This window comes from Alosa sapidissima, chromosome 16 (assembly GCF_018492685.1).
Source record: "Alosa sapidissima isolate fAloSap1 chromosome 16, fAloSap1.pri, whole genome shotgun sequence".
Lineage (NCBI taxonomy): Eukaryota > Metazoa > Chordata > Actinopteri > Clupeiformes > Clupeidae > Alosa > Alosa sapidissima.
The window spans coordinates 7,554,195-7,580,318 of NC_055972.1; the positions used below are offsets into that span (position 1 = coordinate 7,554,195).

The window sequence follows — 26,124 nt, forward strand, 5'->3', positions numbered from 1 at the left end:
AATTGGCCCCTTGCCTAAAAAAAGCAGGTAAAAGTAGCAACACTCTTTTACGCATCGCTTCTTCAAAAAGCTAAATATTTTGGGTGAAACTGCTCGTTAGCCTGTACAAGAGCCTTCTGTGGAGGCACCGCTCGAATGACTTCAGTGGTCAAGGTCAGTGTGTGTGTGTGTGTGTGTTTGACTTTTGTGGAATGAAACGCCTCTTTATTTCTGCTTCGTCCTCTGCAGAGTTTGCCTATGGAGGTCACCCGTACCCGTTCTCAGGGATCTTTGAGATCACGCCCGGCGATGCCACCGAATTGGGGGAGACCTTCAAGTTCAAGTGAGTATGAGCAGGGGTGTCGGACTGGGGGTAAAATCCAGTACTGATTAATAGGGCCCCAAGGGGAGGGAGGGCCCTTGACAAATATTTTATTTATTATGGGGGCCCATCAGGACTGCCTATGCATAGGGCCCAGGATCTCGTGCTACGCCCCTGAGCATGAAGGCCGTTTCATACTCCATACAAGCTTTGTGGACAAGTTGTAAACGCAAGGCTCACACAAGTGTAAGCTATTTCACCTGTTCAGAGAAGAACAAATCCACACCGATAAATCAATAAAATGCTTCTTATGTGTTATGTGGGCTTCTTATGTCAGTCCTCTTCTCTTCCACCTCCCCCATGAAGGCTCTACGTCTCATGCCAGAGGAGGAGAGATGAGGGCGATGAATGACTCATTAACGTGCCCCCTCATACTAGAATGATGGAGGAAGGAATCTTTGATGATGTCACAGTTACCACTTAGCCTATCAGATGGAGACAGGCACCAGCCACCGGCCCGTCCAATGTGATCATGCCCCCAGCTTTTGTTTTCTTCCCACGCTCTCTCTCTCTCTCTCTCTCTCTCTCTCTCTCTCTCTCTCTCTCTCGCGCTCACACGCACACATACACTCATGCAGCACATCATTAGCCCAGCAGCAAAACGCAATACCTAATACAACTAATCAGCGATATTTGTTGACTCTGATTAAATGATTTAATTGGTAACACACACACAAACACGCATGCATGTATGCACACACACACAAACACACACGCAATAACCTGACTTCATTTCGAGCTGAGTACCTGTGAGAAACACACCTCATTAGCATTGGTACGGCCGCGAGAGAGCTCAGGCCTAGATCCTGTAGGCGGGGGAACAAGTGTGTAGTCAACCAAGGTTCCAACGTCTGTAGGACTGCTAGGGAGGCTACACTGAAGTGTTCCGTTCGCGTAGCGTCTGCTGCAACAATTATCTTCCACGGTAATCAGCGGATCTGGCTACACCAGACGTGATAGCAGCTCGTACGTTTGAAAAAAATTGACCAGTCTTCTACAACTATTTCTAAAACTGATAGTTCCGGTCCTTGATTGTGATTGGCTGAATCGCGTTTGATGCCGTTGTAAAATGCAGCATAAACATACACCTTGACCGCATTTCGTTCTATATTACTGTGCTACCATAACTTGATACAAATGTTAAAGTAGCTGCATCTCGATGTTGCTTGGCAACCATTCAGATAGAGGAAAAATATTTCTTGGCGGAAGAATGATTTATCTAGGAATAACTTGTTATATTTCTAGTTGTTGTGCCTTTACTTTATGAAACTTTGCCAGGTATTTATAGTATCAGTTTTAGAAAAACAATGAGCCACTCGAGTCCGTAGGTTACACTGATTCTACAACAGCTAAGGGGGGTTTTAGGCACTCCGCTAGGACGCCCCTTAGCTGTTGTAGAGTCAGTGTAACCTACGGCTTCTTGGGGCTTATTGCTTAATTCTACGCTCTGTGAGTGGAGCGCTTCACTTGCAGACCCGGAGTAGCCCGGGCCTTTGAGCAGAGATAAGGGATAACACACAGATGTCTTCGAAGCGGTGTGTGAAATTGGTCTCACACATAGACGGGCACATGGTTAAAAGCAGCACAGGCCGGGGTGGATGTGGTCATGGGTTTGTCATTTTATTAAGTTTGTTTCAGCTCACAAGCAGCTGTGCGTGTAAGCCTGGCTGGTCAGTACACACACACACACACACACACACAAATAAACACACAGACATCTGTCAATGTACGTGGGTGGGTGAACAGTCTGTAAGTTCCAAGAAAGAACTTACACAGAAACTTCTATTGAAACAAACGCGTGCGTGCGTGCGTGCGTGCGTGCGTGCGTGCTTGTGTGCTTGTGTATGTGTGTGTGCGTGTGTGTGTGGTGTTGACATGATCACATCCTTTGAGCTTGTGCCAAAGGGTATTGTCCATGTAAATGTGTGCTGTGGTCCAGCTCTCGGTCAGAGTGCCTTGGGTCCCGGTTTCCTGCATAGGCAAATTAGAATGTGGACGATGGGGAACAAAGGAGGGATAGTGTGTGTGTGTGTGAGAGTGTGTGTGTGTGTGTGTGTGTGTGTGTGAGTGTGTGTGTGAGTGTGAGTGTGAGTGTGTGTGTGTGAGTGTGAGCGTGAGCGTGAGTGTGAGCGTGAGACAGACAGAGAGACTACATATCTTGTAATGGTGTGTTTTGGGCTAAGACTGGGGCTGTAGTCGGTGTGTTGCTAAATGTAAGTTGTGATGTGTTGCTTTCTGTTTCACGCGGTGTGCTCTCTAACCATTTCTCCTTCCCACTCAATATTTTTACCCCTCTTCCTCCCTGATCACACACACACACACACACACACACACACACACGTGTCTCTCTCTCTCTCTCTCTCCACGTCTGTCTCAGAGAGTCGATCATTATGGGCAGTACCGACTTCACAGAGGAGGACGTGGAGCGGATAGTGGAGGAACTGGGAAAGGAGTACAAGGGCAACGCCTACCACCTCATGCACAAGAACTGCAACCACTTCTCCTCAGCGCTGTCTGAGGTAAGCGCCGGCCTGCACCGGTCACCACACAACAGCACAGCGCAACACAGCACAACAGCACAGCACAGCACAGCACACGACAGCACAGCACACGACAGCACAGCACAGCGCAACATACGCAGCATTGCTGCATCACACAAAGGCTGTGCTGACCGGACGTATGAGGAATTTTGCGTGATCCATTAAGTGCACAGACCACATCCGTGGAAGTCTACTTTGGGCCTTAAAGCAACACCAAAGAGTTTTTTGTACCTTAAAATAATGTTTCCAAAATTGTTTCCGTGGTTCATCAACTCGTAACAGGGTGAACGGCACTTCTGCATTCACTTCGCGGCCCTCTACCGGCTATAACCGCACTATGTAAGTTTGCCAGATCGGGTAGCGGGTTTGTAGTTCGATGGAATGAGACATAAGAAACTACAAATTTGACTTGCATGATGTCACAATACATCGTACTTTCATAAAATCATGCAACATATTCTACCTTGTCTATGGACATCGTTATTTGCAAAGCCGTTGCTGGATAAACAAATAGCGTGCGTGTGACAGAGGAAAAGTTCTTTGGTGTTGCTTTAAAGCTAACTGAACACCTAGCAGCACTCAAGCTGAACAACTTGGATAAAAGCGTCTCCTACCCACACTGTGCCCAAGCGATAACTCTGCACCATGTGAAAGCCCCCAAGGTCTCCCTGTGCCTCAAGGATAACAGCCGGGTACACCGGGTAAGTAACTGAAGTGATCTGTTCGAGTGGCGTCTGCCGCAACAATTAGCTTCCGCTATAATCAATGGAACTGGCTACACCAGACGTGATAGTGGCGCGCATGTTAGAAAAAATTAGACCAGTCTTGTAAAACTATTTTTACAGTGCGCAAACGAAGCGCTTCAGTCGGGCACCCTGTGTGGTCTGTCTGTGCTGTTCAGGCACACTACTGATCACTCTGTCCAGGCGTTCACCCACACTGCCCAGATCTAACACATAAACAATAAACCCTAAGGCGAGGATCACATCAGCAAGCGGCAGCGGCAAACGTAACGCAATGCTCAGACCATAATAAGTTTTATCTCGTTCCTAAGCAACACAAATGGTTTGTCAATTGAATACGCTCGCGTTGCGCTTTGAAAGTTGAACCAAGTTCAACGCTCAGCTTGTTCATCGCTAGCGCTACCGTTCCGCTGCCGAACCATAGAGAACAATAGGAAACCTGTCGCTTGCCGCTGGCTAATGTGATCCCCGCCTAAAGCAAACGGTGCTTGCGGTGTGTATAATTCACACCAGATCAGCTTCTGTGGCTGGTAGGGTGTTCTTGCTCTTGTCTGAACATGGTCCTTTATCAGTGGCACTATGTGTAGAAATGAATTGAAATGAATGATGAGGTGGAGATGGACTGACTATGTTAGTTCCAAGCCTTGCTCTCTCCTCTCTTGGTGATGGGAAAGGCTTCAGTCCTTTAGCGCCAGCAGGTCGTTCCTCAACAACAAAAACAAATCTTACTGCAGCGCATCTTGGGAACAGGTTGCTGTGGAACCCATCAGCCCAGGCGATGATCCTTTGATGCATTACAACCCCCCCCCCCCCCCCCCGCCCAGCCCTGCTCCACCATGTCCCCATCAGAATATACAACCAAGTGCAATATATGAAAACTTGTGGTTAGCACTAGTTCCTTTGTGAAAGGACACAACTGCTGACTGATTTTTGAGGAATATGAATATGGAGGGGCCTGTGGGGTTACGTGCCTAAACATGTTGTGCACCGACACACACACACACACACACACACACACACACACACACACACACACAGGACTCTCCTCTCTCCTCTCTCCTTCCAGGGAGTTAAGCTGCCTGTGTCTGCCACCTCTGCATCAGGCAGCACTCTGATGGGCTCTGGGTTTGTCTGAAATCCTTTAAGGACGTGGAGCCAAAAAGGGAGGGAGCTCTCACACAAACTCATACAGTAGCTATGGGCTGGGGAATAGTGTTACATGGTATAGAATAGTGTTACATGGTATAGTAGCTATGGGCTGGGGAATAGTGTTACATGGTATAGTAGTTATGGGCTGGGGAATAGTGTTACATGGTACAGTAGTTATGGGCTGGGGAATAGTGTTACATGGTATAGTAGTTATGGGCTGGGGAATAGTGTTACATGGTACAGTAGTTATGGGCAGGGGAATAGTGTTACATGGTATAGAATAGTGTTACATGGTACAGTAGTTATGGGCTGGGGAATAGTGTTACATGGTATAGAATAGTGTTACATGGTACAGTAGTTATGGGCTGGGGAATAGTGTTACATGGTATAGAATAGTGTTACATGGTACAGTAGTTATGGGCTGGGGAATAGTGTTACATGGTACAGTAGTTATGGGTTGGGGAATAGTGTTACATGTTACAGTAGTTATGGGTTGGGAAATAGTGTTACATGGTAGTCAGTCACCCTGGTTATTATCACAGGTTGGATGCATTTGGGTGAACAAGTGAATTTGTCTTATTATTATTATTATTATTATTATTAATATTATTATTATTATTATTATTTTCAATAATCATTATTCGACATATGCATGTATATGCAGTGTTTTCAGTGTTTGATCAAAGGGCTGCCAGATTGCCCTTTAGCCCCGGGGTTATTTTCTAGCATCTTAAGGAGAGCACTGCACATTCTCCTCAGAGAGAATCCGTCTGGCAACCACATCTGCAGCTGGGCCATAAGGGATTATTACTTTACTCCTCTCTCTCTGTGTGTGTGTGTGTGTGTCTGTTTGTCTGTGTGTTTGTGTGTGTGTGTGTGTGTGTGTGTGTGTGTGTGTGTGTGTGTGTGTGTGTGTGTGTGTGTGTGTGCGTGAAAAGCGGCAGTGAAAGAAAGATTGTGTGTTCTCTTGCATTTGTACATACCCCCACCCACATGCATGATTGTGTGTGTGTGTGTGTGTGTGTGTGTGTGTGTGTGTGTGTCTGTGAGGAGATGGAGGTCAGGAAAGCAAGTTTTTGTTAGCAGTAGCTTCCAGGGCTCTAAGCTTGATGTGGAGTCCTGGCAGATTCTCCAATGCTGTACCACTAATCTGATATACACACACACACACACCCCACCCCTTCACATGACACAGGGTTGCTGCTCAGCATCTGGTGAAGGGACAGAAAGAAACAAACACACACCGCACCCGCGCACAAACACACAAGTACACACACCACACCACACACACATACGCAAAGTTTACACACACACACACACACACAAACACACATGCATACAAACATACACACACAAACATACACACTCACACATACACACACAAACACACAGACAGACACACACACACAGTACACGTACTTCTCAGCTCACATTTGTTTCATCACCCACTCCCAGGTAGGCACGCAGCAGACTACCCTATTAAAGGCTTAGCTCAGCCCAAATCACATTAAGACTGATTTTATACTCGCGTTCCTCACAGGCCTTGCTATACCCCCACTATTGCCTCTGTCCGGTGCCATGAAGTGTTGCTCCATTTAACTTGTTTTGCTGGTAACATGCTGACATTGCAAATGCTGTGCTGATATATCCCAAACACTTCCAATCAACATTCCCATCACACATAACACTTCCACCGAACAACATCCAGCTGTTCTGTAATGCAGTAGCAAGCCCTCTGACATGGTTTTGGATATAGACTTACTGTGAACAAATACCAGCGTTTTTCTAAAGCAAGAATAAACACTCACCTACTCAATCCTCAAATAACAATTCTTCATGCATCTGTGCTTTAGAGAGCTTGCTGCATGTTGTTCTGATGCAGCAGGTTAGTAAGTACTGTAAGTAGGCTGCTTTCTTAGCATTTTGGGAAGTGGTGTGAGTAATATTTGCCATCGCCTGGGTCATACCACTCGGAATACCTACTGTACGATATAAAGACGCCGTGACAACTCGTTTGATAAATTCTACAACACCGAGAACAGGAAGAGATTTGCATTTTGTGTTACAAAATGTACAGAAGCCAGCTTATGGCTGTTGGTTTAATGTGTAATGTTCTGTGCTGCATTGTGTGGCTGCTGTAGGATTAGGTGGAGTGGAGACGTTGTGTGGGAGAATTGTGAAAGGTGGGAAAGTCTTATAATGTTTCAACCACAGAGGAGCCCAATGTTGTGCAATGCAATTCTGCCCTCCCTCACCACCCGTTCCTGTGTTGGCTTGACGCTCCGTAGTGAGTGAACTTGTGAAGTGTGCTGTAAAGCGGATTTGATATTCAGTGGCAATACAACACCATCTGTCTCTGCCCTTCCCTTTTGCAGCCAGTATCCGTCTTTCCGTCCTCCACTGCACGCTCCCTCTCCCTCGTTCACTCTCCCTTCTCAGTGAGTCTCTCTATCATTGCTTTTCTTGTCTGGCACTCTTATTCCCCCCCCCCCCCAGTCACCATTTGTCACATGCTTTTACTCTGTGCCTTTCATCTCTCTCCCTCCATTTCTCCTCTCCCTCTCCACCCCTCCTCCTCTATTCTCTCACTGACTCTGTTCCCAGGCTCCCCTCATCTACCCTTTTCATCTTCTCTCTTTCTCTCTCCCTCCCTCCCTCCCTCCCTCCCTCCCTCCATGACTGACTCTTCTCGACCTCCGTCTTCCCATCATCCCCTTTGTATTATCTTGTGTTTCCACTGTCATGCTCTCTTTCTTCCCTTTGCTTCTCTCCCTCTCTTCCTCCTCCTCTCTCTCTCTCTGTCCTCCTCTCTCTCTCCCCTCCTCCTCTTCCTCCTCCTCCTGTCTCTCTCCTCTCCTCTCTCTTCCTCCTCCTCCTGTCTCTCTCCTCTCCGCTCTTCTTATCCTCCTCTCTCCTCCTCTTGTTCCTCCTCCTCTCTCTCCTCTCTCTTCCTCCTCCTCTCTCCTCCTCTTGTTCCTCCTCCTCTCTCTCTCTCCTCTCCTCCTCTCTCTCTCCTCCTCTCTCTTCCTCCTCCTCTCTCCTCCTCTTGTTCCTCCTCCTCTCTCTCTCTCCTCTCCTCCTCTCTCTCTCCTCCTCTCTCTTCCTCCTCCTCTCTCCTCCTCTTGTTCCTCCTCCTCTCTCTCTCTCCTCTCCTCCTCTCTCTCTCCTCCTCTCTCTTCCTCCTCCTCTCTCCTCCTCCTCTCTCTCCTCTCCTCCTCTCTCCTCCTCTTGTTCCTCCTCCTCTCTCTCTCTCCTCTCTTTTCCTCCTCCTCTCTCTCCTCCTCTCTCTCCTCTCCTCTCTTTTCCTCCTCCTCTCTCTCCTCCTCTCTCTCTCTTCCTCTCTCTCTCCTCCTCTCTCCTCCTCTCTCTCTCCTCCTCTCTCCTCCTCTTGTTCCTCCTCCTCTCTCTCTCTCCTCCTCCTCTCTCCTCCTCTTGTTCCTCCTCCTCTCTCTCTCTCCTCCTCTCTCTTTTCCTCTCTCTCTATCTCCCACCCCTCTGGCTCGCGTTGCTCACCCTAGCGCTCGCTCTAATTGGCTCTCTGTAGCGTAGTGGGCTAATCCTGTCAGGAGTCATGTGCAACGCATCAAGCCACATGCGAAAGGGGAGACGAGCAGCACCACACACCCCGCACCCCACACCATCTCTGTCGCCTGCATAGTTTCCGTGTCTTCAGCAACGCTACTGCAGGGCCTTAGTGATGCCCCAGCTGCCAACTTGTGATCTCTGTGTTCCTGCGCCAGCTGAAGTGTTTGAGCTGGAGGCCAAAAGACTAAATGAGCTACTTAATATTTCTCACAGCATTTAAACTGTATTGCATGTTGAGTTACAACACATCTAGCAATGCAAATTCAATGGTCTATCCGTCACCTATTTCTTTCTGTGGTTCCTGTTGCTAGTGCTATGGTAACCTTTATTTATTTTTTTATTTTTTAAGGACAGGACATTCGATTACATGCTTCTTCAGGTTGGTTTATGCATAAGGTTTTAGTACAGTGTTCTGTGTCTGTGTGTGTGTGTGTGTGGTTAGACTATTGTAGTGTTGTGTAGGCATGGACAATTGGACATTCTACTTTTTAATGTTTAAGTGTCACCTCTTTAAACCATTATACTTGCAAATTAAAATGAGTTTTCACACCACGGTGAACAACCAGGTCAGGGACAGCTTACTTCCTGATGGGATTACTTTTTTTTTTTTTTGGTAGTGCAAGGTTGGCATAAGTCATGTCCTCCAGTACCACATTTCTGGATCTTTTCCCCTGAAGCATTCTGAGTGGTAGTTGCCATGTGCTTGCAGAAAGTCTTCCTTTGAGCCCTTAGTCGTTAAACTGACATAAACATGTCAGAACCACTGAATCACCTACATAAAAGCTCTCAAATACTGTCATATGGTTTCATGACCAGTTGTTTCCAATGATATAAATGGTGAGAGCTTTGAGAGAGGGCATTACGATTACTGAAAATAAAGTCATGACACTATCACAGTGACAGAGTCTAACCTGTTGGGGCAAATTATGAGTCTTAAGGCACGTCCCAGATCTTGGTCGTCATCTGGCTGTCAGTGTTGTTAGTGATCTTGTGAGGGCGCAGGTAGTGTCACCAGGTAAACAGTGATGGCCTCTTAAGTCCCTCTAAAGATTCCATGGTCAGATACAGGGATTTGACCCAAGGTCCGAAGTTGTATATTTCCATTCACAATAGTGAATACTTTGAGGTGGCGCATTACTACGGAAAAGTATTAGGGCCACATGAAGAGAAAATATATTTTTGAAAATTCCAAGAAAAAATCTTTCCAAGAAACAAAGTCAGAAATAATTTTTGAGATAAAAGTCAGAATTTTCAAGAAAAAAAGTCAGAAATAATTTCTAACTTTGTATCTCGAAAAATATTTTCTCTTCATGTGGCCCTAATACTTTTCCGTACATTACACAACCTTCATTCAATTCAGTGTTTTTAGTTATGGTTTTCAGTAGTCATCAACTATCTGATTACTTGTGCAATGAAGGGATTACTTGTGTTGTAGAGAAATGACTTGTGTTGTAGAGGGGTTACTTGTGTTGTTGAGAGATTACTTGTGTTGTAGATTACTTGTGTTGTAGAGAGATTACATGTGTTGTAGAGAGATTACTTATGTTGTAGAGAGATTACTTATGTTGTAGAGAGATTACTTATGTTGTAGAGAGATTACTTATGTTGTAGAGAGATTACTTATGTTGTAGAGAGATTACGTGTTGTAGAGAGAATTGCTCTCATAATGATTGTGGTGGTTGGTCTTTGAGGGCTCGAGACAGAGAAACTGAAAATGGAACTTTTTATTTTTGCTTTTATCTACTTTAAATATTCATGTCCTGTCTTCAAGGTAGATGTTTTTTTTAATTCCCTGAATTGGCCATATTCAAGCCTTCATTATGACCAGTTGCTAACTTTCATGATTTATCCCATCTCTCTGTGTTTGTCTTCCTCTTTCCTCTCTCTGTTTTCTCTCCTCGCTTCCTTCCTCTCTCACTCCTCCCCTCCTCTCTCTCCGTGGCAGATCCTGTGTGGCCGTGAGATCCCGCGCTGGGTGAACCGACTGGCCTACTTCAGCTCCTGCGTGCCCTTCCTCCAGAGCTGCCTGCCCAAGGAGTGGCTGACCCCGGCTGCCCTGCAGTCCAGTGTGAGCCAGGAGCTCCAGGGCGAGCTGGAAGAGGCCGAGGACGCCGCCGCCACGGCTTCCACTCCTACCTCCACCGCCGCCGTGGCACCTTTCCCCAGACCCAGCCGACACCAGCCGCGCCGGTAGGCCGAGCCCAGCCCAGCCCAACCCAGCACGTACCCGGAACCCCCAACCATCCCTGCCTTTAGCCACTCCTACTCCCACATCACGCCACACCCGCTCACCAGCCCCCCCTGCCCTGCTCGGCTTTGACGGACAGGGCCGTCTTCCAATGGGAGCTGCCAGAGGGAAACACTCAGGCCAATCGCCTGGCTCTAACCAGCTGGAACTGCTCAGAGATGCCACAGTGCCCCCTGGTGGTAGAGAAACAGCAACAGTCTCAGTTTGTGATGGAGCCAGGGACCAGGGGCTGGCTGCAGGGACTATGGACCTGAGATTTTATGTTTGTTTGTTTGTTTTGTTTTGTTTTGTCTTTTGTTTTGCTTGTTCAACACTCCTTGTCGGAGAGACAAATACAAGCTGATGTCAAGTTTATGTTTCTTTTTAAGGCCTTCTGTTCTACACGCTCAGGACTCAGTGGTACTGTCACTGAAAAGAAGGACAGACTTCAAAACCTGTCCCGTTCTGAGTTTTTTTAACACAACACTTCTTTTGTTTTTCCTTTTACGTGTTATGTAGGTTGCACCTGGGTTTTGCAATTTTGACATCTCTGGAATGAGCTTTTTGTTTACAAAGTGTGTATGTGTGTGTGTCTGTGTACGTGTGTGTGTGCGTGTGTCAGCTGACATTAAGCCACCTGGGACAAACCCTGAACCACCTTTTTTGTGAAAAACAAAACTCTCACACACACAAGCAGTTGATGTCTCCCCACTTTGGTGGTCGTGCCTCAAACTTTTTACCGTCGGCCCGTGCAGCTGGAGAGCTGCTTGTTTTTCTTTGTATCTTTCTGTATCTCTACTCTCCAGCCGACGGGCTCCTTGCTACCCTGCAAAGACGTCAGATGTTTTACACTGCTAGCTTTCTAGTCTTATATCTCCGAGACAATATTTGTATCTTGTTTTAAAATTATTAAAGAGAAGATATTGAAATTATAGCCAAGTGTGTAGTTTTCCATGGCTTCATAAGTGAGTGTGTGTGAGTGTGTGTGTCCACAACAAGAGGACACAGTAGAGACGGAGCAGTTCATGAATGCCTTTGAAACATGCCTTACTCATGCATGCTACATGTAGTTTTTGTCCAGCGTCATTGCCATTTTAATTTCAGTTTTATTTTTACTTTAATCCAGACAAGTAGTCCATTAATGTCCATTTTGAGCATATTTTCTTTAGTAGTCCAGGGCATGGTTTGTCAAAATCTCCTTTGCCATCTGAAGTATTTGATGCCTCTAATGAATTTGGTCAATACACCATCATAAACATGTTAAGTGAAATACATTCATAAAGAGCAACATGAATCTTGTTTAGGCAGCTGTGTGCAGACTCATCCAAGTACCAAGATGACACCTAGTGGTGGATGACCGATATAACAGGAGTCCACCTTTGCCATCTGTCAAAGCTTTGTGGTAACGTCAGACTCTGATGGGTGTGTATCAGGCACGTCTGGCGTTGTGAGGTCCCTATTTATGTTCCCTAAATGTGTAGGATTCTGGCTGCAGATAAGACCCACTATTGGAAGTCCAATCATTGTGGTGTTGTCAGGTAGGTTCCCTAAATGTGTAGGAACCTGACTGTAAGTCAGACCCCAGATTGGGAGTACAATCACTGTTGTGTCCTTGGTTTGGTTCCCTACAGGTGTAGGAATCTGACTGAAGGTCTGACCCACATTTTGGAGTCCAGACATCGTGGTTAGGTTCTGTAAATGTGTAGGAACCTGACTTGAGGCCAGACCCGTATATGGGGCTCCAGGCATTGTAGCGTCTTGGGTTAGGTTCCCTAAAGATGTAGGACCCTCGCTGCAAATCATACTCATGTTTGGGAGTCCAGGCATTGCGGGGTCCTTGGATTGGCTTAATGGTGTTGGACCCACACTGCCAATCATACCCCCCATGTTAGGGAGTCCAGGTATTGTGGTTAGGTTTCCGAAAGGTGTAGGAGCCTGACCGCAAGTCATACCCATGTTTGGGAGGGCAGATAAGCCTCCAGAGACAGTGGGGATCTGAGCTGATGTTCCAGACATACCAAGGGTGGCATTGAAGTTCTCAAAAACGGTTGAGATACCGTTAGGAGACTCCATGCCCATGCCTTGAGGAGGGAACCCACTGCCCTTTCCAGAGACCACTGAGAAAGAGTTTTGTGTGTCTGACAAGGGGAGGGCAACGTTTGGGTTCTCAAGCACAACAGAGGTGTCAACAGTCTGTGTCTGTTTGCGCCTGCAGCAGGGAAGGGTATCCAAAAGCTCTCTCAGGCTCTTCGTCAGCAGCATTGTCAGAAAGGGGTTGATAACAGGACTCAGATACAACATCAAGTTGGCCGCCAAGCCAAAGTATTCATACCCACTGATTTGGACCTCCAGGTTGGCCAGCAGGGTGGCCAGAGCGAATGGAAAGAAGAGGAGGCTGTAGTTGAGGAGGATGGTGACCAGCATGGCGAGGACTCGCCGCCTCTGTGACAGTCGGACCGAGGTGGGGCAGCACAGCGTGGCCCGGCAGGAGTCCAGGAGGAAGAAGACGAGGAGTGGGAAGGGCACCAGCAGACAGATGGAGAACGCCAGCAGGAAGCCGAAGTAGAGCAGGAGGACGATCCCGATTGGCGCTGCCCAAGTGGCCAGCGAGATCAGAGACGAATGCTTGGCCTTTCGGCAGCAGCCGTGGCACCGCTGGCTGGCCACCAACAGGTGGCGCTCTTGCGCCACACCAACCATGAACACGATGTTGCTGGCCACCCCGAAGTAGAAGATGAGGGAGGGGATGTCTGTGTCCAGCTCGGCCGTCGTGCTCCCACTGATGGTCTGTGGTCTTGTGAAGAGGTTGAAGATGTCCGAGATGAGCAGGTTAATGGCCTGGACTGGGGTGCCATTGCCGCCCTTCACCAGCTGGCTCAGCATGTAGATAGCCAAGCAGATGGCAGGAAGTCCGACAGCAAACGTCACCCAACCCACAATTTGCGCCACTCTCTCAGCTCGGATGTTGCCAGGGCTACCGTCAGTCCAGTTAGTCCAGTTTTGTTGCCTGTCATAATGCTCCATTTTATTCATAACATGTATACTAACTAGCATCTACTTAATAAAATACAATTATACAATATGTACGATTCTACATACAGGAAATCTTGCAAACACACGTGTGCTGTGCTCAGTAGGCTGTTATGAATCCCATGGGGGAAAATTTTGCACACAATTACAATAGTTAATTACTATAGTTAAATAGTAACATTAGCTTCTGACTTGGATAATAATAATAATAGTAATAATGAGACTTTATACACCTTTCACATGTATATTCTTTACACTACCACTGTTTAACCAGAGATACATTTTATATCTGCCGTATAACATAAACAATTACCACAAACATCTGTTTAACTATTTAACCACAAGATGAGCCCTTCGCGTAAGACAGTAACATAAACATTAGGCTGTTACCATGACCCCCCCCCCTTCTCTCTCTCTTTCTCTTTCTTTCTCTCTACCACATCAGCTCTGGAGCTGAAGCTTGTCTGTGTTGCATGCAGAATGCAGCTATCCACATCTGCCTTTCCTCTTTGGTGCCCAGGTGACAAACAGCATGTGTTATGTCAAGAAGCTCCCATTCCTAAGCGACCACAGCCAAGACGGATGTGATAGTCCAAGTCCAGGGTCCAGGGAGAGACTTCTCCTGAGTCTGGCCCATGGTGTCGTCCCGAGGATTGTGTTCATGGTCTTCTGCCCTCCTATCTTTATATACCTGTTTGAATGTCAGAAGCTGAACAGCAGTCTATTCATTCCGCTCTTACCTGGAATGGAGACACCACGTAATATCTATGCAAATACTGCAGTTTAATTATCAAGATTATGCTTACAGGGATATTTGTATGGCGCAAGTAGGTGTGCTGTGATGTTTACATTGCAATGCAGGCTCATGTGGACATAGGTACAACCGTGTGAACACAAAAGCAAAGGCAAAAACAGACACTCAGGTTTTATGGCCTTAGGTTGAAAATTAGGACTGCAATGATGCACACAATATGATGAAGTTCCTTCCCAGTGGCCAAGTCTAATGGTTCTGTTAGTATCATTAGGCTTGTTCGGACTGAGTCTGACTTGGTCTGGCTTTCTACGTAAACGTGCGGGAGACATCGCGGGAGATATCGCGGAATGTTGTTTGCAATAAACACAGCAGAACTTTCATTCTTACTCATTAAAATGAGCATGATGACTGACGAAATAAATTCTTATGATGTAGTTTAAATAAACCACTGTTGTCATACAGTTAACAGGCCTGCATTGTAGCACATACATTCAATATCAAGTGTTTCCCCTATATGTGTGTCTATTTATTTAGCCAACAGCAGAAAATAACAGAATATCCAAACGTTTTCAGTAGGCTAGCCTACCATTGTTGCAGAAATCACGTATAAGAAGGTATCCCTTCGATTTCTGTTTATTTTCGCATATTCCAACATAAGGAAGCAGCATGAGACTCCCGTCATAATCGTCATGAGGACATTCCTCCCAAATGGCCCTATCACGTCTTTGAACTGACGTCATGAGGGCGTGTTTTAGCTCGTGCAGCTCGTGGAAGGCAACTGCAAGATCTGTCTGCAAGCTAAGACTCCCGCGATATTTTAAGGTCATGTGACATGGTGTCACGGTGGTAAGTCCCTCCCCGGCTGACACAAGTCGGACAGAATTTCTAACCAGCAAGCATTGCGTCCATCCCAGTATGCATTGTGTTCAACCCAGCATGCATCACATCAAGTCAGATCTGCACAGATCTGCCTCAAGTCGAACACGCCTATTAACCAAGGGGGAAGGCGAACGTTCGGAGAGCGTAGACACTATGGCGGATCTGTGGCTAAATAGTAGACCAGTTCACCTAGCCATCCCCATTGAAGCCCATTCAATTTTGGCGCCACTTTGACATCAAATAACGTTAAAGCTAAAGCGTTTTAAGCCTTTATATGAACTTTTTCTATTTCCGGAGTAATACAACATTGTGTGATTGGCGTCATAACCTCGTAACTGACTTACAGACTGAGTAATAAACTTTTTTCCGAAATCAATGCTAAAGTGACGTAATAAGCATACAGCCAGAGCAGGTGAAAGCGTCGCACAGGAGCAAAATAACTGTATTCTCTGGATAAGAACGAAAGCATCGGAGCACAACATTTCAGCGAAGTTTTGATGGATTGACAGTAGCCTAGGCTATGAATGTGGCGAGTGCTGTTTATATTAAATCACATTTATCTACGAACAACTAGGACATTTAGAACAGTAATGTAGACATGGTGGTAACGAAGTAAGTGGCTACATACCCAATCTCTCGGTGCAGCTATCACAAGAGTTACACAAGTCAGACTACGTGCCCACGCTACATTTACGTCCCCTGAGCCTGCGCAGAAAGCCTCGTCGACCAAAAGGAAACGGTTGAAATTTGCTTCACCCGCCTCGATTGACGTCTACGTGATGACTCTGTCCATATCTTTTACTGTCTATGCTATTAGGCGTGTTCGACTTGAGGCAGATCTGTGCAGATCTGACTTGATGTGATGCATGCTGGGTTGAACACAATGCATACTGGGATGGACGCAATGCTTGCTGGTTAGAAATTCTGTCCGACTTCTGTCAGCCAGGGAGGGACTAACCACCGTGACGCCATGTCACATGACCTTAAAATATCGCGGGAGTCTTAGCCTGCAGACAGATCTTGCAGTTGCCTTCCACGAGCTGCACGAGTTAAAACACGCCCTCATGACGTCAGTTCAAAGACGTGATAGGGCCATTTAGGAGGAATGTCCTCATGACGATTATGACGGGAGTCTCATGCTGCTTCCTTATGTTGGAATATGCGAAATTAAACAGAAATTGAAGGGATACCTTCTTATACGTGATTTCTGCAACAATGGTAGGCTAGCCTACTGAAAACGTTTGGATATTCTGTTATTTTCTGCTGTTGGCTAAATAGATAGACACACATATAGGGGAAACACTTGATATTGAATGTACTGTAGGCCTATGTGCTACAATGCAGGCCTGTTAACTGTATGACAACAGTGGTTTATTTAAACTACATCATAAGAATTTATTTCGTCAGTCATCATGCTCATTTTAATGAGTAAGAATGAAAGTTCTGCTGTGTTTATTGCAAACAACATTCCGCGATGTCTCCCGCGAGTCACGTCAGGCAGACTGTAGCCTGTCTGTCCGGGATGAGCTGCCCTCTGTTGTAACTCCTCCCGGCTAGCCTCTGAAGATCACGTTTACGTAGAAAGCCAGACCAAGTCAGACTCAGTCCAAGTCGAACACGCCTATTAACTAGGGATGTGACGCTCGAAGCTGATGTTTCGAAACAGTGTCGAGCTTCCGAAACGCAAGTGTTTCGAAAGGTGTTTCGAAGTGTGGTTCAAAACGCCCATGTCACGTGACCATGGCTAAGTGAGGCTTCGTGGTGTTTCAATTTGGTTTGGACAGGTGGCCTACCGCGCGAGCCAATTACCCGAGTAAACACCTGTTTGCAGAGGTGGAAAGTAACGAAATACATTTACTCACGTTACTGTATTGAGTAGTTTTTCTGTGTATTTTGTATTTTTAAGTAGTTTATAAAATTGGTATTTTAAATTTTACTTGATTACATTTTGAGTGAAGTATTGTACTTCGCTACATCAAAAATCCCATCCGTTACTTGAGTAAAAAAAAAAGTTAAGACTAACGAAAACAGAAAGGGAGAGAAAAAAAATCACGCCCTAAACAACTAGCCTAGTGATAATGGTCAGCATGTAGCCTACAACAGGACATGAATCAAGCTGGCGCCATGCAGTCTTTCTGAAAGTGATGGAAATGGAGCTGGATCACGAGATGCCTCAGATTACATGTGTAGCCTAACCTATGAAAGTGTATTTTCCGCTATTTCAATGGGTTGTCTCAGTTCGTTTTAGCACCAATGATTGCGGAGATAGCCTATTCAAGCAAACACCATGGGATTTCGTGTTTTGACGTTTGTGCTCACCTTTCTTTGGAAAGAAGTTTATTAGTTGTTTCCCCTCATTTTGATGTCTATTTTTCCTGTTTCTGCCTTTGTTTTTGGTAACCTGACTTGGCTTTCTTGGAGAAAGACATTGCACCAGCAGCACAACAATTAGCGGTCCACTACTAGCGATGCTCAACTAAATAAACAAAAGATAGACTATCGTGCAGGCGGACTAAACCATTTAGCTCTTTAGCAAGGGAGAGTGAGAGTGACCGTAGACAGTTTTCACTATGTTTTGTATACAAAATCCAGTCAGTCCTGTCATTTTGACATTTAATTTGGAAGTTAAAATATTCAGGTAAAATAAATATATGGTGGAAATAAGTATTGAACACTTAATTGTTTTTTTCAGTAATTAGCCTGAACTTCCTAGGGTTAGGGTTAGTGAGTCTATTCAAAATTTTCACCACACATTATATTAACACATATAAAAAATCCAAACATAACAGTTATGTGTAATAAAGTGGAATGACACAGGAAAAAAAGTATTGACGTGCCTACTGAAATTTCTTCAATACTTTGTGGAAAAGCCTTTGTTTGTAATGACAGCTTCAAGACATTTCCTGTATGACAAAACTTATTAGTGGCAGTATCAGGTGTGATTTTGGCCCATTGTTCTAAACAGATTCCAGGGGTCCCTCTTGTGAATCCTGATCTTTAGTTACTTCCAGAACTGTTTAATTTAATTTAATTGAATTGGCTGCCTTCAAGTCTTTCTGGAGCTTTCTCAGAGTGGTCCTTGGCCCTTGGAATTGACTATCCTTCTGACTCCCTGGTCAGAAATATTGCGAGGAGATCCTGTGCATGGCCGGTTGATGATGCAGTGATGTTTCTTCCACTTGCAGATAATGGCTCCCATGCTGCTTACTAGAAGATTCTGAAGCTTTGAAATGCATCTGTAACCAGTTTCATTGATATGTTTTGCAACAATAAGGTTGCAAAGGTCTTGGGAGAGCTTTTTGCTTTTATCCATCATGAAATGTTTCTTGTGTGACACCTTGGTAATGAAAAACCTTTTTATAGCCCATCAATATGTAGGCTACTAACCAAGCTTATATTCATTTGCACAGATAGAAAGGATAACTACTCTCTAACTACTTACAGATTCCAGCTCGTTCCTTCCCTTTCCTTGCCTTAGTGCTTTTTCTTAGCGTGTTCAATACTTTTTCCCTGTGTAATTCCACTTCATTACACATGACTCTACTTATGGAGTTGTTTGGATTTTTTATGTGTGGATTACCTGAGTTATTACTAATGCCTGGTGAAAATGTTGTGCCCCCCGTATTCCACTTTTCAAGGGCCCTCTCCTCCATTGGGGTCCTATACTTCCCACTTTCCCCAGTCTGACGCCCTTTAATGTGCTGAACCTTCTGCTCGTTTCCAAATCTAAAAAAACTGTCTGCAACTCAACATTGGCCTGCCTGCCTCAGCTGCCTGTGAGGGGCATTTCAGTTGTGCTGGATTACTGTTCACTGCAAAACGATCAAGGATGAGTGCAACTAACTTTGAAAATCAACTACTGCTCAAACTTAAAGGAGAACTCTTTCACATTTTTTCACATAGATCTCCATTTCTCAACGTCACTGAGTACTGTCGGTATGAACAAAACTGAAACAATCGGTTTTACCTATAGCTCGAGTGGCTGCAGCTACAGCGCTACACACTGGGAGTATGAACATTGCTGCCTTAGCTGCTGGCTGCAGCAACTCCAGCTAGGACCAAAGTCCTTTTAGGCAAGTCCCTCCACTCGGCAGGCCATATTGCAACGCTTTTTGGGCACTTATCGTGCATCTATTTCAGCAGAAATGCGTGTGCGTAAGGCTTCACGACACCAATCTTGCTCCAGCAGCAAGATCACAACAGATGATTGGCACGATGTCTTCACAGCACACCACATGATTGGCTCAATGTATTTTACAACACACCACATGATTGGCTCAATGTATTCACATGTCGACGTTTTGCCGTGGAAGGGTTGTGATATGTGTAGACAACTGCCATATTGGCGTTACAAACTAACCCCATGCATTACTATGGGGGATTTTTTGAGTGCTGTGTCTCCTCATTAGAAAGTCTGGTTTCTGGTACCCCCCCCCCCCCCAAAAAAAAAGTAACTAAGTAACTTTTACTTAAAGTACATTTGAAATGAACTACTTTTTACTTTTACTTTAGTACAGTTTCAGATCAGTATTTTAACTTGTACTTGAGTAATATTTAATCAAAGTATTGGTACTTTTACTTGAGTACAATATTTTCATACTTTTTCCACCTCTGCCTGTTTGATCTAAATTACAAAGTCCCAGAATGCTTAAAAGTCATTCAAACACATCCTATCTTTGTGGGTTTTTTGTGAGGAGAGAGATATAGCGACATATAGCGATTGATAGTGCATTCTTGTGATTGGTAGGTTAGTGATATAGATTAATTGACAGGCTAGTGAGCGATAGTTTAGATAGATATAGTCTAGTGACCCTTTGAAATACTGGCAGCCTGCCAGTGGCAGGAGAGGAGAGTGGTTTATCCAAACCTAAGTGTGATGGCAAAAAAATATTTGTGCATGCCAGCAACAAGTGTGCCTTGTGAAAGATTTTTTTCCAAGGCTGGGGAGGTTTATTCAAAAACAAGAAACAGATTAAATGCCAAGACGGCAGAACAACTGTTATTCCTAAATAAAAAAATATGTTGACATACAAAAAATGTGTTGTTTATTTTTCCCATGTTGAACCTGATTAGTCTAACCTGCTTCATTCATGTATCCTTTATTTCCCTACATGTTCCCAAAAAAAACCCTGGGCCATAAGCATAGCCTACATTTTAAAACCATTGTAGCATGTTCCTCTCCAGCATATTCCAAAGGATAATGTACTATGAAACTGAAATAACAAAACATCTGTAACTGGCAGATATAAAAATTTTCTAGTTAGCCTACTGAAGGCATACTAGTCTGAACTTTTTAAGGACCAACAGGGAGTCGAACACCGGCCGCTCCGGCCGAATGCAAGTGTGTTAACCACTGAAGCATGTGGCTGTGGACGTAATCTTGCGTTCCATGTTGCCTATTTATATTCTTCGTCTGAAGCAGTTGTGCTTCACAGTCAAAATGTGATGTTAGCAAAACTGGTCGGATTGTTTCGAAGCCTCGACATGAACGTTTCGTTATTTCACAAAGCCTCGTTCTGCCCATCCCTATCATTAACGAACATTCCCTGTATATCAAAGCAGATTTCCAACTAGATGTAATCCAATTTGGATCCATTTCCTACTCCATCCTGGCCTGACGTCGTCATACTCAATCCTAGAGGAGGGGGGTAGCAGTGTAGTGTAGGCTATTTGGAAAAACGCATATTTTCCCTACGTTTTTAAAAATAATTCTGTTCACACCGATGCTAAAAACAGCCGGGGAAGGGTGTCACAAACCCCTTAAGCAAACAGGTGGCCAATCAGAGATTTCAAACAAACGAGGAACAAATGAAAGGCCAAAGTTCAAACCGCATGGAAATATTAATTTTATGTGTAAACGGTGTCTTAGAAGCCATCTGTCTAGCTTCTAGTGATAGCGTTTTTGTGGCAAACAAAATCAACCGAAGCGTGCTCAGATGAGGTGATAAACTGTTGCTCATCTGTCCATCATCATACAAAGCTCAATTTGATTGGTCCGGTAGGGGCACAGTGCTCCACAACGGGACAATAGCGCCTTCATGACGTTCGTAAGCTCGGAGGACCTCGGAAAAAAGAGTGTTCATTAGATCAGCTCGGAAAACAAATACAGGAAATGCATAAATAAGTTATTAAAACTCCAAACTATGGTTTAGCAAGCAAAACATCCAGGCTAACTCCATCCTCTACTCTTGCAATTTTTGTGTAAATGAGTGTGTGCATGTGTGCGTTTGCTTTTGTGTACTGTATATGTGTGCTTCTTTCTGTGTGTGTGTGTGTTGGGGGGGTAATGGGGTGTGTGCCTGCGTGCATGCATGTGTGTGTGTCATTGTGTGTGTGTGCATGCATGCGTGCGTGCCTGTGTATGGGTATGTTTATATGTGTGTATGTGCGTGCATGCCTGTGTGTGTGTGTTTCTGTGCATGTGGGTGTGTGTGTTTCTGTGTGTGTGTGCCTGCATGCATGCCTGGGTGTGTGTGTTTATGTGCATGTCGGTCTGTGTGTGTGTATATGTGTTTGTGTGTGTTTTGTGCAGTTCAGACATCCCAACCAAAGATAAGTGCGATTAAAGCAGTATATTGTCAGCCTGGAAATCCAGACCCAAATCTGAAAGATTACGGGTCTGGCATTGAGAAATGAAAATGGCCCAACTTGAAGGGCGGCACCAAGCATGCATTTGAAAATCTCACTGCATGCAATTCGATAACACTACGACTAATGTTTACTGACTGTTCACTACGACTAATGTTTACTGTTTACGGACTTCGACGCAATTGTATAACACTATGACCAATGGTTACTGACTGATTCCGGACTTTGATGTTGCAGCCCTGTTGTCGTCTGTTTAGCTCACCTCTGGCCCGCCTATATCAGATACACCGATGTGATTGGTGCAGCTCGGCTACACGGGTATAGGTATCGTTGACCAAAAATACAAGTATAAAATACTAGCACTAGTGGCAGTCATAATAAATGGCTGTGATGCCAGTATTTTTGATACTCAATTTTGAAAGTGACTATGCAGTTTGTATAGTATGTATGCAGACTCATAAGTACAGTTTGAGAAAAATTAAAAAGGGAAAAGCTGCGTAAGTTAAGACTTGAGCTTTAAACTGCAGAGATTGTTTTGTAGGATTATAAACATCATGATCCACACATACTGATATGTAGCAGTTCCTCTTAGCAAAGGTTTACAAGAGCAGTCCCAAACCATCGGTCAAGAAGTAAACAAAGCCTTCGGAGGAATTCACCACTCCTCTTTTTCTCATATCTGCTTTCTTTCCCTCACTCACTCATTCAGTCTCTCCCTTTCTCTCTCTCTCTCACCATAAATAGTAGTAGTATTTTAAAGTAGTATAGAGTATAGAGTAGTATTTTAAAATGCTTAAATCCTAAAATCACCATGCTCTCCTGTGGATGGAGAAGGTTTGCCGTAAATATTTACAAAAAGCAATAGATTGTACACAGTTTACTGCTAAGGTTGGTTATGTTCATTTATTTTGTTTTCATGTTCAAAGTTTGCTCCAGTGACTTTAATACACGTATGAACATATGAACACGTATGAACATTTTAACAATGCAAACAAACTTATAATGCTTCAATGCCAGAGGGTAATTAATTAATGGACGTTTGGATTGGTCAGAGGTAACAGATTTCAGCTCCTGATGTTTACATTGGCTTGTTTGCAATTCATCAACGTAGCCAACACTTCCTGGTGGATCCCCGTCTCAAATGCCACAGTACATGTATGCTCACCACCGTTCAGGGCACAGGGATGATCTCTCCTTTCCACTCCAGTCGGTAAGGTGGCTAGTATCTTCTGCTACTGTATCTTCTTTAGGTTAATGGGTCACTTTTTATTTGAATTGTCCAAATATCTACAGATGGTCAGACTTTAAATCAGGTTCATGCCAAGTATACTTGCGTATACAAGAAATTTGGACTCTGCAAAGGGTCTGTTCAGACTATCAAATCTGAGTGTTGACTGTCCTGACCATCTGAGAGTAAGCGAATGTAGGAAAGCACTGATATGATGCAACAAGTGTAAAAACTCTTTTTTAGTTGTTTCAGCAGGTGGATGTTTTTAAGTGTTTTTTGCAGAAAGTAAACAATGTAAGGCAGTATAATTCTGTGGATGTTCAATGTAAATGGGCAATATAGGAGATTGGATTTTCTCTTTTAGAAATGTGATTTGCGTTGCATATCCACCAATTGCGTCGCAGCTTCCACCAATGGTAGAAATAGCCAGAGAACAATTTCATATACTGTATACAGTATTGTATCTGTTGTGTGTATTAATGAACATGTATAAAAACAAAAGAGATCAGAGGAGACTGGGCTGACAGCAAGAGAAAGCTCATTGCAGCATCATTTGACGGACAGGGTTAATGCCTTAGTTACAGGGCCAAATGAATGCCATCATTAATGGCCTGTTGCATACTAAAATAATGATAAACACTACTAATAAGATAAAATACTAATTAATCTTTAGACACACATTTGAATTTATTTCACCTTTGTTTCACGTAGCCTATTTCATGGCATAAATAGGCCTAGGGAAAAGAGATAATACTTACAGTAGGCTATATGCCCCTTACAAAAAATAGCAATTTGCAACTATAGTATAGTGAGGTTTCTATAGTAGTTCCATGGCAGTGTTTAATAGTTCTGTGAGGTTCTGTAACATCACATCCTTACTCTCTATATAGTGTTCCTATAGTAGGCTAGTGTCCCAACATACTAGGCTAATGCTTCTATAGCCTATGTCCCAAAATGTCCTGTATCATAACATTGCGCATGTGGGAAGTTTAACAATTATGTCTGAGAGCAGGAACGTAGTAAACAAATTAGAATGCTAATTTAAACATCAGCAACGCATATGCATAAATACCATCGGTTTATTCATTGTATGAAAATCACATTAAAAAGTACAATACAGTGGGCTACATTATGTGGTTGCCACAGGGGCAACCAGAGGTGATGAGCAGGTTGCCACTTGCCAATTTGGTTGCCTAGGACAACTGGGCAACTGTTAATCCTCTGCAAGATGACAGTACATGAATATAAGATTTCCTGTCATTAGATCCATTATCTTTTGGATAGAGTTTCCTGGGATCTGATTTGAGCAGTTTAAAAACATTTGAAGCCTAGAGGGGCCACTCTTAGTTTGCGTGCAGCACACCAACTGAATATTTGAGACAAGAACATGTATGGACCCTTTCAAGAGAGTTCCATTATCAGCATCATAGTTGGCCCCACAAGACTTCCTTTTTAACAGCATATGTTATCTTAATGCAGAGGAAGTAGATTGGGGCCCAAATAGAACGTTCAAGCATTGTTTTTGTTTACCTTGTTGAAAGGGTCTATATAAGATCCGCTGTTTCAGCCAAAAGGTTGATATTTGAGCGGGACAACAGAATCAAGTCTCACCCCTCACTTCCACGCTCCTTAAAGGGGAAATCTAGTGTAAAACAGACTGTGGATATGCTTAGCATGATACAGTAACGAGTTTCCTCTTTTCTGAGGGCCCGTCCACACAACGCTATTTTTTTTTTTTAAACCAGTAATTTTCTTTAAAGTGTAACTTGCCCTATACCAGACCTAATGCAAAATGTAAAAGCATTTCCATATATAACAGTCACATACTGTACCCTGAAAATTAACTTTATTAGTTTTACAGTCGAATTGAAAACTGAATTTCCCGTAGTCTGCTTACATAGATCTCATGCGACTGCTTTTGAAATGTTTGTCTCTTCATCACAAATTACTGTGATGCCTCTGCACAGTCACAGCGCCATCGACTGGCCTGGCATATGCACTACAGCGCTTTCTGTTGGTTTCACCTCTTCGTGTGGATGCAACATTTGTGAAAAGGGAAGAAAAAATATACCCGATGGTTTTGTGTGGACGTGGCCTGAGAATCCTGTTTTTCTAACCAGAATCCCCAATCTCTTTCAGTGCCATTGCTGTCGGACTGCTCAGGGTGTAGAAGAAAGCATGGAGAAAATGTACAACCAAACACTGGCATTCTTCAACATGACAGACATCAGCGACTTACATTTTCTCTGGTCCATTCACTGCTGGGTGATTTTGCCCATCGCTCTGCCTGTGGTGTGTGTGGCCATATATGGATTGTTCTCTCAGATCAAGACTGATCATGTCGCCCCAGTTTATGTCATCAACCTGCTCATCTCTGATGTGGTTCTGATATGTACCAAGCCAATTGTCTTCAGCATACAACCTAGTGGGTTGACATTTGAACTGTTGCATTTCGTCCACTCTGTGGGGATGCTGGCAAGCATTGCCTTCATGGTGTGCATCGCAGGAGAGAGATACGTCATGATTGCCCATCCTCTGTGGTACAGGTTCCACCACACCATCACCAAATCACTCCTCTGCTCTCTCACTGTATGGATGGCAACGGTTGTTGCAGAAGGTGGCTTTGTAGTAGCATTGATAACACATGTCATGGACGTAGAGACAGTGTTTATGAGCATCCTTATTTCATACCTTCTCCCATATCCCTTTGTCATTTTCTTCTTTGTGGGCACAGGGAGGGCCCTATCCAAGTCCATATCTGTCTCTCCTCGTGAACAGCGAAGGATTATGGGAACTCTGGCCCTTGTTCTGTTTATCTACACAGTACTCTTCCTCCCAACAATAGTTGTGCACCTGGTACTGAGCAACTGTCCCTGGCTGTTCAAAGACGCCACCCTCCAGCCTCTGGCCATAATGTCTGCCTGTCTCCTGTCCCTGAATCCAATGGTTGATCCCATACTCTATGTGTTCATGACGAAGAAGAAGTTACCCATACTACCCTGCTGTCGTCGTAGGCAACGTGGTCGTCAGGAACAACTAG

General features: G+C 44.4%; 2 protein-coding genes across 2 annotated transcripts in view; one reads left to right on the forward strand and one right to left on the reverse strand.

Moving 5' to 3' along the window:
- The window catches only part of desi2 (desumoylating isopeptidase 2), a 43,234-nt gene extending 31,695 nt beyond the window's left edge, over positions 1-11,539 (forward strand). The window contains exons 3-5 of the mRNA XM_042065815.1: positions 229-322; positions 2,739-2,880; positions 10,324-11,539. Coding sequence (XP_041921749.1) covers positions 229-322; positions 2,739-2,880; positions 10,324-10,572 — 485 coding nt within the window. The 3' untranslated portion in view covers positions 10,573-11,539. The remainder of the gene's footprint in view (positions 1-228; positions 323-2,738; positions 2,881-10,323) is intronic.
- On the reverse strand, positions 11,538-13,629 carry si:ch211-132e22.4. The gene has a single exon (XM_042066177.1). It carries the CDS (start codon positions 13,627-13,629, stop codon positions 11,995-11,997), a length of 1,635 nt encoding a protein of 544 aa, XP_041922111.1. The 3' UTR covers positions 11,538-11,994.
- Between the last annotated feature and the right edge of the window lie 12,495 nt (positions 13,630-26,124).